Here is a 20,147-nt window from a genome sequence, read left to right as displayed (position 1 = left end):
AATTGTGCTATTTAGGGCGACCTTTATCCAACAAACTTCTCTATTTTCTTTTGGTAGATATTTGGCACAGTATGAAAACCTTGTCAATCATCAGGCCTGTTCCCTGGGCCGCGTCCTGAATAGAGGGCATGGTGGCCTCTTTTTCTTGCAGCGGTTTTATCAGAGCCTCTGGGTTCACCATAACACATAATAGCACGAGCGTCTGAGCCGTTCGGTCAGGGAGGAGAGTCTGAGAGAAAGGGGGATGAATGGAGAGAGAGAACTTCACAGACAAAACAATAAGACCAAGGAATAATCCCCACCCCTTCATTCAATAAAGATACTTTTGTTATTATTATTATTATTATTCTCATTGTCATCGTCATCATCATTATTATTATCAATATTATTCATCTTCATTTTTTTTTTGTATTGATCATGCAGGAGTTCCACAGGAGTTTTACGTTAGGAGTTCAAAGGAAGTTGAGCGGTGCAACTGAAGAATCAAGCTCCGATGTTTCGAAGAAGTACAAGAAGAAGAAGTAGAAGAGGAAGAAGCCAAGGAGTAGAAGAAGAAATAGAGAAGAAAAAAATGTGTTTTTTTTTTCCTCCCCTTTTTTGTTTAGTGTTTTCTTTTGCTTTTTTGTCTTCTTTTTTTTTTTGATGAGGGGGAAGAGGTATTGGGCTATATTGGGAGGGTTGACCCCCCACCCCCCACCCCCCTATGTCCCATGACCCCATGCGAGTCAGGGTGTAGCAACCTCTGTCCCCCCAAAACTCTGTCCATTCCCAAAACACATCCATGTACACAGGCACCAGGCAAGCCCACTGTGAACTCATTATTAACAGTAAACAGAGATGATAAAACTCATCAATATTGGCCAACATCACAGTTGGTTTTTGCAATAGGCTGAGATCCTGTTCATTCAAAAGCCAAGAAAAAGGAAAAAAAAAAAGAACAAAAAGAAAAACAGAAAAAATTGGTCAGTCTCCTTTTGTTCAGGTGTCTTTTTCCTCTTTTAGTTTGACTATTTTTTTAATTATGTTTTCTTCTCTTTTTCTTTTCTTTTTGTTGTTCATGTTGTTTTTGTTCCTGTCCACAAACGTCATTTGACAGTTGACATCTGTCACTGCACTCTCAGTGTGCGTGTGTATGTGTTTGTGTGTTCAGTATTTTGTCCTCAGATGAGCTACGTTTCACAATGTTTTCAATGCTAATTGTTCACTACATACATTCCCATCCCCCCCGACACTCCTCCCCACACCCTCCCACCAATCCCCCCCCCCTTTTTTTATTCCCTGCATTCTTCCCTCACCTTCGCCAGCCAAGCTACCACCTGAACCTGCTCTGGCCCACCCCAATGGAAAAGAGTAGGCAGCAGGGGAGAAGAAAAGAACCCAAACACAGAGAGAGAGAGAGATAGAGAGAGAGTCGAATCATGCCTTGATTTCCCCCAGGCTGTCCAGGGCAGAGAGCGATCACTCATGCCTACTCTTGCCTCCACTCTGGGGCAGAGGGAACCAAGCTAAGAGAGCCTATCCAGTTCACCCCTCCCCCCACCCCCCACCCCCCATCGACCCACCCCCGTCTCCCCTATCGTCCCCTCCCCATTCCCCAGAGGCTAGCACCAGTCGTCCTCATCGGTCTCACTGTAGGGTTCATGCAGGCCCTTCACCCGCGGCCCTCGGGGGTGAGGGGGCTTGTGAGTCCCGGGGTGTGTGGGCACGGCCTGGGTGTGGTGGTGGGGGGAGGGCGAGGATGAACGGTAGCCGTTGGGCAGGCGGCGTGGGCCCGTCGGGGGGGCCTGCTGCTGCTGTTGCTGCTGTTGCTGCTGCTGCTGTTGCTGCTGCTGCTGTTGCTGCTGAGGAGGTGCGTGTCGGGAAGTCCTGGGCGAGCGGGGGTGGCTAGGGTGGTTCGGGTGTGGATGGTTGGGGTGGGGGTGGGGGTGGGGGTTGCCCTGTGTGGGGCTCTGCTCATAGGCCGGCGGCTCGTGGCGCTCGCGGTACTCGTAGTCCTCTGCCTCGTCCTCGTCCTCGTAGAAGCAGCCGTCGCCCTCCGCGTTGCTGTCCGGAGGCTGTGGGCCCCAGCGCGGCCCGTGGCGCCCCGAGCGGGGCGAGCCGTGGTGGGAGGGTGGCGGCTGCGGCTGCTGCGGCTGCTGCGGCTGCTGCTGCTGCTGCTGCTGCTGGTGGTGGTCGTGGTGGTGGTGATGGTGGTGGTGATGGGGAGCCCCAGGGGGATTAGGAGGAGGAGGCTCGCCGGAGCCAGAGGGGGAATAGCGGCGGGGGGTGGTGGAGGCTTGGCGGACAGGCTGCGGAGGTGTCCCTCCTCCGCCTCCTCCACCTCCTCCGCCTCCTCCTCCACCCGCCTTACGCACCACGGGTGAGTAGGTTACATGGGGCCGGGGCGTGGCGGGGGTCTGGGGGAGCTGGCGGCGCCCGCGGCGGGGGGTGCTAGTTCCCGAGGTCGAGGGGACGGGGCTCCCGCTCACCGAACTACTGCCCTACACGAAAAGTAAAACAAGGCAAATAAAACGAAAGTACAACAAAATTAACGACACAATGTGTTTGAAAGACGGACACACACAAGGACAAGAGGAGAGGATGAGAAAGAAGAGGAAGAAAGGTAGAGGAAAGATTTGCAGAAGAAAAGCAAGCAATAGCACAGTCAAAAGGAAGTATAAGAGATCATGCCATAAATAAAATAGAGTGAAAATCCAAGAGATCAAGAGACAAACATGAACGATGGGGGAAACATTTTTGACCAAACACATAGAAGCAACATTTTACAGAGAGCAAATAAGAACATGAAAAAAAAAACGCGAATAGGAGAAGAAAAGGGAAGGGAAGAAAAATTGATTTCTGGCCGCTGAACTCTGAAACAGTTAGTGTGATTATGAGAAAGGCAGGATGTGTGCGGTTAGTATGAAAGAAGGGCACATGAGCTGTTATCACTGCAGTACTGCTGCAAATGACAGCACTTCAGAGAAGCCACATCCTGTTCTTTGTCATAATAGCAACGCCAGCCTTGAATGTCTGCATTTGTGTTATTTTGTGTGTGTGTGTGTGTGTTTTTGTATGAGAGACACAGTGAGAGACAGGGAGCCAGAGAGAGAGAGAGAGAGAGAGAGAGAGAGAGAGAGAGAGAGAGAGAGAGAGAGAGAGAGAGAGAGAGAAAGAGGTGAGGGAGTGCAAAATCTTTGCTGTAACAACTTGTGCAACCAGAGGCCATATCCTAGTCCAAGTCAGATGTACATGCAGATGTGTGTGTCAGAAACGTCTGGGCATGGCTCATAACTATTTACAGAGCTCAAGTCAAATAAGAAAATCAAAAAAAGAAAGGGGATAAAAATCAGAAAATCCTACAGAGGGACCATGGGGAATATGTAATCCATTCCAAATTATGTTTTGATAAGAGTTATACGTTTGAACCCCTTATTAAACAGATAAACACATATGCCAGTAAACACTGTGGACAAGACTAAGGGGAAACTGGTCCTGCTGCCACAAAACCCATTCACTTCATGGCAGGGTAGGACATCTCAATTGCTGGCAGACGATTCCTTCCGTGTGCATGAAAGAGGCCTAATTCCATGCCACATCTGCCCTCTGGTGGCTAGCTTACACACTGCGGCTTGGGTGGGCTAGCAAGGGTATTTGTTTTGGATTTTATTAAAACAAAGTGGTGACGCGGTGGAGAAATGAATACGCAGCAGAGCACATGTGTCTATGTGCTGATGGTCACAGTTGATTTCTATGTACCGACATATCTGTGTGGTTGCCCCAGGAGAAAAAAAAGACATCAGTAACAAGTCTCTGGGCCTTAAAACAGTTACATTAAATGATATGTGCTGACATGCTGGTTCCAACTCTGTGTGTAGAGGATGTTTGTGTGGTACCATGGTATGAATGTGCGTGCAAGATGCCATGCATATGTTGCTGTGTGTGTGTGTGTGTGTGTGTTGGTGGTTTGTGTTTCTACGAAGGAGTGTGCACATATCTGAGTGCGTCAGTGATCTGAATGCATGTGTGTGTGTGTGTGTGTCTGTGAGTATGTGTGTGTGTGTTTTGGTGCGTGTGTCAGACGCCCACCTGCCGATGAGGCCCACACTCCCGGCCCTCGCTGGGCGAGCGTGACCAGCGGTGGTCTCGCTCCCGGGGCTGCCTGTGGCCGTAGTCGGGCCGGTCAGGTGTGTAGCGCTCTTTGTCCAGCGAGCTGTGGTGGTGGTGATGGTGGTGGTGGTGCTTGCGGTCTTTGGCACGGCCGCGGTCGCGGTCCCTCTCACCTCGCTCCTTCTCCTTGGGCGGCAGATCGCCCGACTGCGTGGTGGTGCTCAGGTCTGTGCCCAACCCTGACACAGGGGGAAGCCAGGGCGCAGTCAGAACCATGGAAACTCCAGAGACCCACATTCACAAAAGTGAAGTGTGGCAGAGCAGCGTATCATACAAACAAGAGCTAAGTGGAATCTGATGGTAGTCATGATCTGTCTACTTAGCAGTCTACTTAATATCATTTTGAATATGGCACACACCTTTTGGTCCATGTACGCACTCTGGATACTTTATATGTTTCACCGTAGGAGAGTGGGAAACCTTCTTTCGATTACTTTGTATGTCTTGACATTTGAAGTAATTGACAATAAAGCTACTTTGACTTGACTTTGACTTTGAATGGGTTTATAATGATAAAATATCAACAGCTTAGTATGAGTGATGATTAATATATAGACATCCATGATGGTGGTCAGTGTCATCATTCTCTTTCTGAATTCTAGTCTTACTGATAGCATATTCCAATTTATTTCTTTCCTTCTTCATTACTGGTTACCATCATCCAGATTTGACCAACTGGTTAAAATATCAACAGGTTAGTATGAGTTTATGCATTCTATCATTGTTGTGGTTGAGGGATGTTATTAAACCTGTTTGCGTGGAGCCATTCTCTCATTCTCTATTCCGTTCTCTCTCTCTATTTTATTTTATGTGACTTTATTCTGTGAGTGTTTATCAGTGCCACAGTATGACTCACATATGCACCTTCCCTTGAACTCGTATGTGTGTCAGTGAATAGGTGTGTGTGTGTGTGTGTGTGTTTGTGCGTGTGTATGTAAGTATAGCAGTCTCTGTGTGAGTGTGTGTGTGTGTTTGTGTGTGTGTCGGTGTGTGTTTGTTCATGTGTGGTGTGTGTTTGTAAGTATAGGAGTCTCTACGTGTATATTTGTGTGTATGTGTGTGTGTGTTTGTGTGGTGTGTTAATGTAAGTTTAGCAGTCTTTTTGTGTATATAAGTTTGTGTAGCAGTCTCTGTGTGTGAGTGTGAGTTTGTGTGTGTGTTTGTGCAAGTGCGTGGTATGTGTATGTAAGTATAGCAGTCTGTGTGTGTGTGTGTGTGTGTGTGTGTGTGTGTGTGTGTGTGTGTCTGTGTGTTTGCACCTGTGTGTGGTTTGTGTATGTATGTGTAGCAGTCTCTGTGTGCATATGAGTGTTTGTGTGTGTGTGTGTGTGTGTGTGTGTGTGTGTGTGTGTGTGTTTGCACCTGTGTGTGGTATGTGTATGTAAGTATAGCAGTCTCTTTGTGTATATGTGTATATGTGTGTGTGTGTGTGTGTGTGTGTGTGTGTGTGTGTGTATATGTGTATATGTATATGTGTGCGTGTGTGTGTGTGTGTGTGTGTGTCCCGTGCCCTGACCTGTGTCTGCGTCCGTGTAGCGGCTAAGTGACCTCTCAGAGGCGCGGTGGCTGCGCTCCCTGCGCCGGTGGCCGTGCCGCGGCCCCTCCTCCTCCACCTGGTCCAGGCCATAGTCATCGCCCCGGCCCATCCGCCCCCCACAGCGCCCATGCCCCAGCGACGAGGCAGAGCGCTTCATCGGGCTGTTGTCTGTGATGGTCTACAGGACAGGAGGTCATACAAACGTAGAAAAAAAGAGAGAAAGAGAGAGAGAGAGAGAGAGAGAGAGAGAGAGAGATAGAGAGAGAGAGTAGAAAAAAGTTTCTATTGTCATCACTATTGACGATTGTGTGTTCAGAGGGTGCGTTTGGTGTGTTTGTGTGGCGTGTGTGATTCATGGCCTTACAGAGATACCTTTCCCACATTATGCACATACCTCTGTCATTCTGAGGAGCAAGACAGACAGACAACACAGAATGGTAGAAAAGCCAGAAAGAAAGAGAGAAAGAAGGAAGGAATAGACCATGGGCCACGCCATGCACCCAGAGCTTTTACCTGTGGACATTTGGCAAACCTCAGAGCCCAAATCCTTCACTCTGCCCCCGACTCCCTATATACCCCACCCCACCCCACCCCACCCCTCACCCACAACACAAGAGCAGAGCACATTCCCACACCAGATCCCTCCACCCTCCACAGTAGCACACACATACACACACACACACACACACACACACACACACACACACACACACACAGGGAGACTGTCTACAGCCATGCTGATAGAAGGCATAGAGGGGTTGAGGAGAGGGCTGAGAGCTGTCCATGGTCCTGAGCCCCCTCTTGTGTAGGCCAGTGAAGGCCCAGAATGAACGCGTGCAAGCGGAATCCATGGACAGCCCCAGGAAGACGAAGAAGTTACACACACACACACACACACACACACACACACACACACAGACAGACAGACAGACAGACAGACAGACAGACAGACAGACACACACACACAGACACACACACACAGACACACAGCCACACACACACACACACACAGACACACACACACACACACACACACACACACACACACACACAGAAAAGTATCTTCAGAATGTATCTACTGTACAAATCCAAGCGTACAACATTAACAGAAACACAGACACAAACGCATGTTTGCCCACATACACACACACACACATACTGACACAACAGCATGCACATGTGACTGTGTTGGACATGGGCAGGACATATACGCACACAAACACATCAGCAATCATACATCAACACACCCAAAGGCCATGTATGACATAGGCAGGCAGCTAAGCAGCACACAGGGAGAAAACAGGGACGGCAGGAAGGAAGACTTCCCCGAACACCCAGCATAGGGTTTTGGCACTGATCCACTCAAGATCATTATTATTTTGTATTTTAAATTGTATGATCATTATTTTTTTTGTATTTTAAATTTTGATATTGGTATCGTAATGTATGTTTTAAATGTTAGATATTGGTATTGTAATGTATGTTTTAAATGTTTGATATTTGTATATAAGTCTTAAATGTGGACCTCACGAAAAGTAGCTCTGTCTTAGGGTAGAGCTAATGGGGATCCTTCTAAATAAACAAACAAAACTGATCTAAATTTAAAGGGCACTACCACAACGCATGTCTCAAAGTGACCAGATCAACTAAGAGGAAGCAATAAGACCATGACTTTGATGGAGAGGAGTGCAAGCATGGAAAACTAGAAAAGAAGAGTGGAGGAGGTCTATAAGAACATGAGAAGTTAAGAGAGGGAAGGAATCATGTCTGAAGGACTGCTTTTACCAGTCACTGGCAAGTGAAACTAGGTCTTGGTGAGCATTAAATGGGTGTATTGGAATTTAAAACTGTACAGATGTGTCACAAAGTCTGCTCTGGGTCACGCATTTTTTAACAGTGACCAAGGCTCTGTGGACTTGCCCAGTGAAACTAAATGGTGCCGAATATAAGCTGAGGAAAAGAGAAAAAGGATCAATCAAGACTGAAAGAGGGTGTCTTTATCATGGGACAGATGAGAGAAAAAAGAAATAGATATTGGGTGAGACACAGATAAAGAAAGAGGTGGGGACAGATAGAGCCTGAAGCAGGGACTTTGAAAGAGAGACAAAAAGACAGACAAAGTGTGACTAAAAGATAGATAGATGTAGAAAGAGAAAGAGAAAGAGCAAAAAAAAAGACAGCAAAAGAGTACATACACTGAGGTTATTCCCTCGTGGCCTCCCTTTCCTCCGATGCTGCTGCACATACACACACACACACACACACACACACACACAAACACACACACACACACACACACACACACAGCAAGCAGAGCCAAGCACAGCACAGCACAGCACAGAGGAGCACAGCAAGAGGGAATCACAAGAGACACACACAACACAACCACCACCAGAGGGAAAGGAGGGGTGGGGAGGTGGGGGGGAGACAGAGAGAGACAGAGAAAGAGACAGGGGGGGGAGACCACACAAAGGAAGAGGAATTAGGGTATAGAGTAGATGGAGATTTGACCATAATGGAGGAGGAATGGAGGCACACAGGTGGGGAAAAAGTAGGGGAGGGGAGGGGGACAGAGGGACAAGCAAAACAAAAAGTAAAGAAAAAAAGAGACAGAGAAGGAGATAGAAAGGAGAGAGAGAAAATCAAGAAAGAGAAAGAAAGAAAGAAAGAAAGAGAGAGAGATAACTCTGGTTAGACATAGAAGCAGCAGTGACAGGGAGAGACACTTACCACAGCAGCACACAGTCACCATGGTAACACTATAGACACCACAGCAGCACACAGACAGTGAGGGACTTATAGCTGCTTTAAAGACAGTCACCATAGTAACAATATAGACACCACAGCACAGCACAATACAGTACAGTGCGGCGCAATAAATATACAGGCTGAACTCACAATAAACACCAAGTGGCACAACATAAGATATGAACTACAACACAGGGCACATATACACTCACTCACAAACACACACATAGGACACATAGCACATGTTTTTTTTGTTTTACAGACACACACGTTTGCTAGAACTCAAGTGATATCTAGCAAAAGCCTAATATATATATATATACATAAGCACTAACACACGATTCTCCTGAACTGACACACACACACACACACACCACACACACACACACACACACACACACACACACACACACACACAGACACACACAATCCTCTGGTAGGATAATTCATCAAAGTTGCTTCAATCTGGTGTCAGTACTGTTATCAAATGTCTCGATTATATATATACTGTATATATATGTTATTATAATCTACAATGTACATGTATGCAGAGTATATCTTTACTATGGCCAGATCTGTTCACACCAAACTGAAACAGTATCCCAAACATTGCAATCTCGTTGGACCTATGAAAGAAACATAACTGGAGGAAAATGTAGTTATACAGGAAGACATATTAAGACAGGAAAATGCAGAGGAAAAGGAATCAGATGAAGATTTAAAAAGATGTTCAGGAGATTCTGGATCTGGGAACAGAATGGTGACACAAGTATGGAAATAATGAGTGTGCAAGCATGTGTTCCTGCTACCTGCCTGAGCATGTTAGTGTGTGCCTGCATGCATGGACCTCACTATGCACAATATGAATGGTGTTAACTAGGTTCAATGAGGATTAAACACTCTGAAGCAAAAAACCAAGAGATACTATCAAGACGTCAAGCCAGGGCACTTCTACAACATACATGAGGCTTCTTAATTCTAATTCAGTTTAAGTAACTGTACAGGATTCATTTCATCTCATGCAAAATCTCCTTCTGAACCTTTGAAAGTTATCACGACTCTTAAGACGAAAATGTCATTTGAGTTTCTGCATACTCTTAGAAGGGGAGTGTGTTTTCGGATGCATTTCAAAACATCTATACCTTTATAAAACGTTAGAGCCATACCATTTGAATTAGCTTTTTTTTTTTTTTAAATTTTGAGTAAGGCATGGTGTACTACTATGTAAAAGCATAGCTATGTGGCCTTTTACCCAATAATACAACTGCTTTTCCTTCACTAGCGCCAATACTTCAGGAACCATTGTATCACCTGCTGTGCTCTGGCAACCGCTGCTGTCATGGCAACAGTGCTTACTGGAAATGATACCAATGTACCTTGGAAGTCACTGAAATGGTAGCCCTCAGCTCTGGCCCTTCCCCCTCCCCCTTCCCCCTCCAAAAGTGAGTTTGCAACCTTAGGCAAGCACCGGGAGGAACAAAGATAGCATCTATATGTTCAGTGAACCAAAGGGGCCGTGCTGGTCTAACAATACATTTCTCCCTACATTATAGCTTTGCCTGACAGAACTGACTTCATGAAGGACAGTATTTCGCAGTGCACTTGGGCAAGCAGTACTTCAAGTCAAAAGGGTTTACATGCTTTTGGCGTGTCGTGGTTTGTTTCTTTCTCGCACAAGGAGGCAGAGGTGTGGAAAAGTGGTGAGTCATCCAGGTAAGCAGAGGGGGAGCGGGAGAAAAGAGGGAAGTGAGGAAGAGGAGGGGGAGGAATGAGTAAAGGCTGGCGAGCAGCACGCTGAAGGACGAGGAGGAGGAGGAGAGTGAAAGGATGAAGGTGGTGCTCACTTGGTTGTCTGCTGGGAGTCGGGGCATGGAAGCAGCTCTCCCGTGCCCTTCCATTGGGAGAAAGTGCTCACTGTCCGAGTAACCATCCCGCCCCATCTCTCTCATCTCTACCGTCTGTGGAAAATAGAGGGAGAGCTGGCATGACTGCCCGGAGTTCACAAGACTGGGATAGGGGACAGGGAGAAAAGGCAGGGGGAAATTCTAGGGGCCGTATACAGGCCTGGAAGACAGGCCGGTAGAGGGAACTGATGGTCAGGAGGTACAGGTGGTAGGGTGCCTTACCGCCCCATTCCTTCTAGAAGGAGAAAATACAGGGGGTAATACAGAAGGTGCCTGTGCTTAATTTGTTGATCACTCACACACACACACACACACACACACTCACACACACACACACACACACACACACACACACAAATGCACGTCGTTAATTTTTTTCGGAGACATATTTTCCGATAATTGATCTCCATGCAGAGAGAGAGAGAGTAGGGGGCAGGACTGACCTGCTGTTTGACCCAGTGTTGGGCCAACAAACAGGGGGCTATGGAAGTCAAGCTATAACCCCTCGGAGAGTGGAGCAAAAATGGGTCAATGATGGATATGGACTGCACTCGCAGATGATGGAAAGATTGGTTAGATGAGAAAGAAAGACAGAAAGAAAGAAAGAAAGAAGGTAAATAGAAAGAAAGAAAGAAGGTAAATAGAAAGAAAAAGAGAGTTAAGTTTAGAAAGGTTTAAGAGAGGAAGATTGGTAGTACTGAAGTTGTGTTGTATGAGCATGAGAAGGGAGGCCAGGGGGCTCTTCACTGTTGCCTGCCCATGAGATGGTTATGAGGAGGGCAGGCAGACACGGATCAGCCAACCAGGGCGATGGGCAGAGACCCCTTCGGTGGACACAGGCCCAAACCAGACAGAGGGGACCACACCTCTGTTTCACATGCAGTGTTGAGAGCAGAAAGAAACACTTTGACCCTGATAGTGAGACTGCTTAAGGATCCACGACGACTCGTCAGTAGTAACACCCATCTTTTCAATCAGCAACCGAGAATAAAGTATGTTTTTTTTTCTCAATGGGCATTTTCAAGAACTTTCAAAGCTGAATGTCCCATGGACACACTCTGGTTGTCTCCATGGATAAACTCATGCATGTATTTACAAATCAAACACGTATTTCGTATAGTATTGGACACCTTTACTGTGACTCTGCAGGAGGCTGCTGGAGAGGACTGGTACCTGAGAGTTGTGCATACTGTCTCGTTTGTCGTCAGGATGCTGTCCATCTGGACTCCAGCTGCCAGCCTTCTGAGACATCTCCTGAGCACGTTTTGTCACCCATGACTCGCTGCCTGTCATTTCTCCTTCCACTGGCCTGAGAGAGAAGGACAGTTACACCTTTCCCCTTATGGCCAGATCCATACTGGCTTCAGTTGTTGTGGCCCTAATTGTAACCCTTTCACAGGATAGTCATACACTCTTTGCACTTTTTACTGCTAATGTTAAAGATTGTCAAAGTGTGTCTCATCAAGTCTGTCTCCCATTCTTCAGGCATGATGGTGTTTAATTTCAGCTAGCTAAGAAAATCCTGACAGTTAGTTCTCACACATGAACAAAAAAAGTTCTGTAAAGTTCTGGTGAAATGTTTGTCCTTTCTCAATGTTGTCATGAACTGTATTGTCTGCTTAGACAAAACAAGGCTACTACCAAAACAACCACAATGAAAAAGGTGGAAAAGTAGTGACAGTATTTGGAGGTCACCTCACACCCAACAATACATCAACAGGTGTTTATTTTTTACAAAAAAGTACACAAAATGTCTGTACTTCAAGTACTTCAGCAAGTTCAAGCAAGTACTTCAGAAACCACATAAGCTTCCTTTAGCACTCCTCTGCAGATTTTGAGATGACAAGGCTGTTCCTTCCTCTGTCTACCTTGCCCACTGAGAACCAGGGATGGCGGCATTAAAGACTAGCTCACTTCAGTACCATGTGGATCAGAGAGGCATTAAAGACTAGCTCACTTCAGTACCATGTGGATCAGAGAGGCATTAAAGACTAGCTCACTTCAGTACCATGTGGATCAGAGAGGCATTAAAGATTAGCTCACTTCAGTACCATATGGATCAGAGAGGCATTAAAGACTAGCTCACTTCAGTACCATGTGGATCAGAGAGGCATTAAAGACTAGCTCACTTCAGTACCATGTGGATCAGAGAGGCATTAAAGACTAGCTCACTTCAGTACCATGTGGATCAGAGAGGCATTGGAGAGGAAAACGGAGATGGGGGGGGGGGGGGGGGTGTTACTTACATATTGCCAACATCATCCGGTTGAGATTCAGGGAGGCCCTTGACCCCCGGCCCACCATCCTGGGTTGGAGAGGTAGGATCCACGCGCTGAAACATTAATGTCGTTCGATTCTGTGTAAGATACAACATGGCCTACAGCTGATATCAGACATACTAATGGGAAGAATGCAGGAAAGGATGGCGGAGGTGTGGGTGGTCAAAGAGTCCAGAGTGCTAGTGGCTTGTTCTCCGGTGGGAACAGCAGGAGACAGCAGACGTAAGCCAAAAGGGCACTCTGGGAAGTGAATTATCTTACGGTTACTTTGAATCCAACCAGGCCGTGCTGTCTGGAAGGGTGCTGATGGCATCATGCTGAACATTCATTTACTTCCAACAACTCAGTAAATGAATGGAAGTAACCAGCTGAGTGCTTCAGAGGGGTCAGGGAAAAATCGTTGATATGCCTACACAATTTTCATCTTTTGTATGGTTCATAGTGCTGGACAGCACTTCATAGAGTAGCTCAAATGTTATCAAATAATGTGTTACTTCCAATTTAGTCTTCTACATGCTGATCAACTGATCCAAAGGTAATGCAGGCTTTGGCACATCAGTTCAGAAACAGGCACTCTGGTGTGTTGACAACCAGGCACCTAAGATCTTGTCACCCAAACCTATGATGAGAGGAACAAGACACCCTCTTGACCTCTGACCTCTGACCTCTAGCAGCCCAGTGGTTACAAGAGTCTGAACGGAAAAGACTAGAGGGAAACAGAAAAGAGCACTTGCATTGAATTAGAGGCAGTGTGAAGAAGAATCAAAACAGGTGATTTAAAAAGGTTAGCAAAAAAACAACCATATTGTTCAAAATGCTTTATGTTAGTAGCCGATTTGACCAGTTTTGGGTGTTGCGCTTCAACCTTAGCCTTTCCTGAAGTTTTTTTTTCAGAAAACAAGAATGTGTGATAAAACATAAACTGACATGGAAAAAAAACAGCCTGACACTAAAAAAAATAAAACCGTTTAAGAAAAAGTCTTTCATCAGAAATAGTGTCTATGGCAGAAAAGCATTTCTTTGGAAACTTATACAACATAGAGTCCATTTAGATGGATTGGATGGAATATCCTTTGAAGTGCATCAGACCCAAACATAAAATGTATAAACCCATGTTATCGCATATGCATCTGTTCTTCATAGATCCAACTGAAATCTGTCCAGCATTCTAAAGCCGCTGTCAATTTATCAACCTTAAAACAGTGAGCTACTGTTTTTGACATTGGCTGGAAATATGGGAACACCTTCCAGTCCAAACGTCATTCTCACGCACTTGAATTTGTGTCAGGTCCAGGACAAACAGGCGTACTCCACTCCGCGCTTACCTGTGCACATGGAGGTGGAGTGAGAGAAGGAGTGTTGGGAGGCGGGTGGTAACGAGGCCACTGGCAGAATGAGAAGCAGTGGCCGGATGCGAGCAGAGACGACTGGTGAAATGAATGTGCAAGTCCCTGCGGGAGGTGACTTGCAACCAGGGTGATGTAGCTAAGTGCGGTTTACTTGAGGAGGTCGAGGTGAGATGAAGAATTGTTAATGCCATTCACACAGGAAGTAAATGTTTGATCTGAAATTTTGCAGGCTTTCTTAGGTCCTTGAATTAAATGTTTTTAAATGAAAAACATCATTTTTTGTTCTCCTCTGAAACTTTAAGAATTTCTTCTGAATCATGTGTGCTGCCTTTGACTTATAAATAATGTGTGCTGCTATATCAATACAACATTACAATGCGTACCTCCTCTATTGATTAAATATGAAGATTTAACGGATGAAGATTGAAACTTAAAAATCAGTTCATGTGCTTGTGTTAATGTGATTCACTTTTGCATGCATGTAAACTGCCTGGAGCAGTGAAGAGGTTATTTGAGGTAACAAAAGTGTGAGCTTTAAAAATAGATTTATTCTAATCCTGCACAAGCACTTCCAGCAGTCTCTAAGACTCTCGCTCCATTTTTTTGCCCATAATGTCAAATGGCGCATCCTGAAACACTGTTTTCCTGATCTTTTTCCTTTCTTTATAATTTGTTTTCATGTGGTGTACGTATATGAAAACGTGCTTATATTTCAGGGATGATTAAAAGTAACTAACATGTATGGATTATCAACACCATTTAAAAGCTCAGCCTTCACCCAATTCATCTTTGATGAATGTTGCATAAATGAGTAAAAAAAAAAAAAATCACCCCTAATGCCCTTCCATGCCGTCCTTTCTAATCTACCCCCACTCTGGTCTCTAAAGGTCTCAGACTACTAGGTCTAGCTACCTTATAAGACTCCTTCAGTTCACCCAAAGGGATAAACCCTAGCATTCAGACAGAGCTCAACCCCCTCAGCCCTCCCCTGTTCCTCCTCACAGTCTTCAGAGGGTTTTTCTTGATGCTATGAGGGAACAGCACCCTTTAATGGTGACAAAATGAAAAAAGAAAGAAAAAAGAAGGGGAATGCTTTAAGACAGCAATGGTATGCCGGGCCGAGTGATACTGGAGAGATGGGGGGGAGGTGGGTAAGCAAGAACAAATACGCTGAGGTTGTGGAGTTGGGTTGAGTTGGAGTGGAGCTTTGTCTGTAGATTAGAGCCACCCATACCGAGCCCACTGCTTTGTGAGGTAACCCATCGACCCCCACCCCTGCCCCACCCTACCCCATCCCACCCCAAACCATGATTCAGAACGAGAAAGAAAAAAAAAACGTGAAAACAGGAAAGTCTTGATAACTCAAAAGAGATTTCTGTTATTTTACTGATTTTCTTACAGTGAATAGTTATACATACAGTTATGCTACAATACATATTCTTTATTTGTTATTGTGGTCAGTGAATTGGCATTCAAACTGCAAACAAAAGGTGCATTGTTTCGGGTTCATTCCCATTTGTTTCGAGGGGACAGGGTGCAGAGGATGCTACAAGGGTGAGGGCTACAGTCCAGTGCAGGTTATTGCTTGCAGTGTTCACAGTCAAGACAGGGAACTGGGGAAAGGCCTGTACATTGACCGACAGCATATTAACAGGTTCAACTGAGAGCTGTGACAACCATCAGATACCCAGCCTTGCCCTTTCTCACAGAGAGAAACACAACACGGCAACAATCCATGCAAATGCTTCGTTTGAAGAGCACAGATTTAATAAAAGAGGTGTCCTATCAGCTTTACAAAAAAACGTGTACATGACAGCCAAGCTCTGAATACCTGGACACAACATCTACAGTTGCTGCTAAGTCATTTTCATTTGGTTACAGATACTTTGTCACGACCACATTGTCTCCTCTGTCTCCTCACAAGAAACGGCTTTGTATACTGGGCTACTCTACTTGTTACTGGTATGACAACACAACCTGACCTGACCACAGACGTAGAGAACACTGTGAGATGTTATTATCCTCAAGTGCATGTTTTTCCTTCTCTCACTCGTTTCTATGAGTGAAACCGGTGAGAGTCATGCAGAGTATATAACGTAAAGAGCAGTAACATGGTTACGGCTGCAACTAAGATGAGTGGCAAAGGCCAGAGCGGTGTTGGTTGTCACAGCTCAAACCGCAAGGCAGGAGGGACAGAGAAAGAGAGAGAGAGAGAAAGAGAGAGAGAAAGAGAGAGAGAGAAAGAAAGAGGCTAGAGGGGGGTTGAAGAAAGCAGAGTTAAGGGGCTGTGGCGTTTTGCATTGCAGGGAGCAAGCAAGTGTTTGCCCTAGAGTTGTACCTGCTGCTCCTCCCCTTTCGCCTGGGCCCTCTTGGCTTTGCTCTGCCGGTAGTACTCCATGATCATCATGGCCGCGTAGATCTTCCCCACCGTCAGGTCTGTCGCTGCTGAGAAACGGACAAGTTACCCTGCACGATTAGACGGGATGAGATGGACCCTGAGCGTGGGGAATGGGACTGGGGGAGAGGGGGGACAAGACATGCACACGAGAGACACCAACACGGTACACACAGAGACACCGAGCCAATAGTCTTTTCACAAACAGACACTGATGTCAAAAGCTTCATATTTGGTTTTCGATCTGATGTTATTCATTTTGCTGTCCACTGGAATTCATTTTTACCCCTAGCTGTTTTTGTTACTCTTTGCAAATTATTTTTAGCATTTTAAAGTGTTTCTAGTCTCTCGTTTCAGAGGAATACAGACTAGAGGCCATTTTTTACGAGGATAATGTAATCAAGAAACTACATCAAGTCAGAGTGGTAACAGTGGCTGTTCGACTGCTTTCAATCATGCTGATGCTGAGTTTTGCATTTTAAAAACAGCAATAGGCAAGTAGTTTTGTGTAATGCGACACATCACTCAAAGTGTTCTTGAGCTTCAGAATGTGAAACAGTTAAGAAACAGTCCTCGAAAGCACAATGATTTGATTCTTGCAGATTACCGCATCTTCGTAAAGAAATGGCCTAAAGTCATCAGGAAAAAACTGGGTATACAAACTCAGTGCAGCCAATAAGTCATGCTCCCAAAACACTGACCAGCAGAGCATACTCAAATCTGCATACTCAAATCCGTCCACATGTTTCTTTGCTTGACTAGGAAACCTCCACGGTTTCAATATTAGCTACCATTAGTATTGTGATGAGTGTCTTGAAAGGATGGCTTAGCTGCTGCACATATATTCCATGCTTTTTTTTTTTTGCAAACCGTATGCATAACATTACTCAAGTTAACAATACACATCATCAATGTGTACAACAGGTGCAGTAGCACCAGTGCATCGTAGTATCAGTCATCATTTATTACCATATGCAGCCAGTCATCTTTAGCTATGGACTTCTTCTTCTTGCTTTGATAAGATACCCTGGAGTGAAAAGACTTCTATAGAGGGTTGTTCTATAGTAAGGCACCCCCTGATATCAGGCACAGAGAGCTGAAGAGGAGCCAGACCAGGCTGGAGAGACAGTGGGTCTCTGGGGGGGGGGTAGAGGCTGGGGCTGGGGCTGGGGCTGGACATGGGGCTCCTTGGATCGTCTGAAAAAGGGGACTGTACGGGTCTACAACTGAATGGCTCCTGCTCACTGCAGCGGGGAAAAAGCAGCAAAGGTAAGGTGTTCACAGAAGAGATCTGGGTATTTATTTATTACCTGTTTATCGCATCCACTAACCTGGTAGTGTAGCCTGTCTGACTAGGACCAAGCTCCCTGGTATGGAGGTACTCTTTATGTGAAGGCTTACTGTCTCCTGATTCACATGTTCACACCATTTATGGGAGCATACGGTTTTGGTGAAGGCAGGCAAGGGCTATCTTAGAGCACGGTGATGCTTTAGCACTTGTTTGGATTGTTGGACTAGTTAACATCGATGGTTCAGTAGTTTTCAAGGGGATTGCTAGTTACAGTTTAACAGAAAGCCAGGGGAGAACTATTGGCTGTTTCTTTACCTCAGTATCAATAGTACGTGTGTTACTTTAAAAAACCTCACGTTACTTTGAAGTTCTCACCCAGTATCAACAAAGGAACATTGGCACTTTTATATGACTGCAGGATCTACACCTGCGGCATGTTTACTGCCTGTCAGAATGGGGAGAGACGGCTATACTTCCACTCGTGCCTGGGTGTCATTATATTCTGATCATGGCCTATCACTGAGAAGCAACTGGCTGGCAGAGAGGGGGCTGGGGGCTGGGGGCTAGGGTCAAAGGTCGTCTGGTCGAAGGTGGAGACGATGGAGGTCATTGCTGTGCCTGGAGCATCAGAGGGTGCAGAGCAGTGGGGGGGGACTGGCTGAAAGAAGCTCTCCTCTGGTGGTGAGACAACAGGTGGTCGGATGAGCCCACCGGGGCGCAACTTACACTTGTGTGGAGTGACCAGCAGGTCCAACATCTTCTGGGAGAGGTTGGGCCAAATCGCCATCATTTCTTTCCTCAGCTCAGCGTCCATCTGGTGTTTGTCTTCCACTACTAATGTATTTTATCACACATACACACACGTGCGCACACACACACACAAACACACACACATACATGCACACACGTGCATTCACACATATATGTACACACACAAACATACACAGAAACACACACACACACACAAACACACACACACACACACACACACACACACACACACACACACACACACACACACACACACACACACACACACACACACACACACACACACACACACACACACATATACACACACACATGCCCCAATATCCACCAACATCCACAACAGTTCATCCAATAAGCATCCAGGAGTCCACATAAATCATGTGGACAAGACACACACACACAACACACACACAAACACAAACACACACACACACACACACACACACACACAAACCACAATAATATGCAGTACAAGCAATTCGCAAACACACACAGCATGGAGCACAAAGACAGAGGAATAAGAATTGACATGAACAAACGTAAACACACACACGCGCGCACACACGCACGCTCATACATACCCACAAACACACACACAAAGAGAAATGTTTTTCATTAACAATTGTATGTAGGCACTTTTTTTACCACAGGTCAAAGAACATGGAGGATCATGACGGTGAACAACCTGCTAATGAAACTCTGACAATGTTCATATCCATACAGAACAGTGAGAAGAGGGGACAGACAAGCAAACTGGAGCCAACCGGATGACATAGAAGACAGAACATGAAGAAGTGAATGAGCAGAAGTAAGGGAAGGGGTGTCAAACCTTCCGCAACCTTGGCGATCTTGATGTCCAGTGCCGTGCGGATTAAGGCCATAAGGGTGGAGTTGAAATGAACGGAGTTGTCGTCGGCGACCGGCAAATCCATCCGCAACAGTCTCTGCGAAAAGCCAGTCAGGGGATACGTGAGAAAGGCTGCACTGGCCTGCTATTTTTAAGAAAAAAATTACTGCAGGTGCGTGTCTTTATGTGTGTTAGCTCTGAACCTCCAAGAGAGGGGGGTATGAGCAAGAGAGTTGAGAGGGTAAAAGAGGGGTTGTGACAGGGGAGGGGGGAGCTTTGTGATCTCTGACCTTTAGTTAAATTGACCTTTCACCCCAAATCCTGCCAGACATCAGAGCCACCAGATGTTCAAAATTCAGTGGACTGAGCCACAGGAGGGCGTGCTCAGCCTCTATTAAAACCAACGTGTGAATCTCCCCTTTTCATGTTAATGGAGTCTTTCTTGTTTAAAGAAAGTCTAGCGCTGCTTTTAGTCGATTCTGCGGGAGAGAAAAGACAGAGGAATGGTTTCGTGTTGGTGTTTAATGTCTTTTGGGAGGCTTCTGAACACAGCGAAACCTCACAGGCTGAGGGGGTACTGCAGAGTTGCGAGTTCTGCCGGCAAGGTCAGGAGGTCAAAGGAGTAACAAAGCTCTCCCCAGCAGGAGGTTCACAGACCTGACCACAGACCCAGGCAAAATTAAACAATGGCAGAGAAAATAGCGAGGCCAAACTTTTTGCAAGACATACTTTTTTGCAACGTTTGCTCGTTGTTTTTTTAGCACATTGTTTCATTGTCGTCCTGGTCCCACAGAGGAAGGAGGGCGAGGTAGGGAACTTGTGGGCGCCAGGCCAGGCAGAAAACCCACCACCCACTCCACCCAAGCATTTCGGCTGT

General features: G+C 45.9%; 1 protein-coding gene across 1 annotated transcript; it reads right to left on the bottom strand.

Annotated features, from left to right (window-relative positions):
* Positions 1 to 1,601: 1,601 nt before the first annotated feature.
* Positions 1,602 to 19,355, bottom strand: LOC308366997 (voltage-dependent P/Q-type calcium channel subunit alpha-1A-like; the record flags this gene model as incomplete). Its single annotated transcript, XM_080840819.1, has 11 exons — positions 1,602 to 2,480; positions 4,069 to 4,328; positions 5,657 to 5,864; positions 10,279 to 10,392; positions 10,499 to 10,573; positions 11,142 to 11,206; positions 11,475 to 11,647; positions 12,585 to 12,643; positions 16,305 to 16,411; positions 18,184 to 18,483; positions 19,253 to 19,355. 11 exons carry the CDS (start codon positions 19,353 to 19,355, stop codon positions 1,602 to 1,604), a joined length of 2,343 nt encoding a protein of 780 aa, XP_080696945.1.
* Positions 19,356 to 20,147: the final 792 nt, after the last annotated feature.

Source organism: Sprattus sprattus (genome assembly GCF_963457725.1).
Source record: "Sprattus sprattus genome assembly, chromosome: 6".
Classification (NCBI taxonomy): domain Eukaryota; kingdom Metazoa; phylum Chordata; class Actinopteri; order Clupeiformes; family Clupeidae; genus Sprattus; species Sprattus sprattus.
The sequence above is the reverse complement of the archived record's forward strand: the minus strand, read 5'-3'. Positions and strand labels throughout refer to the sequence as shown.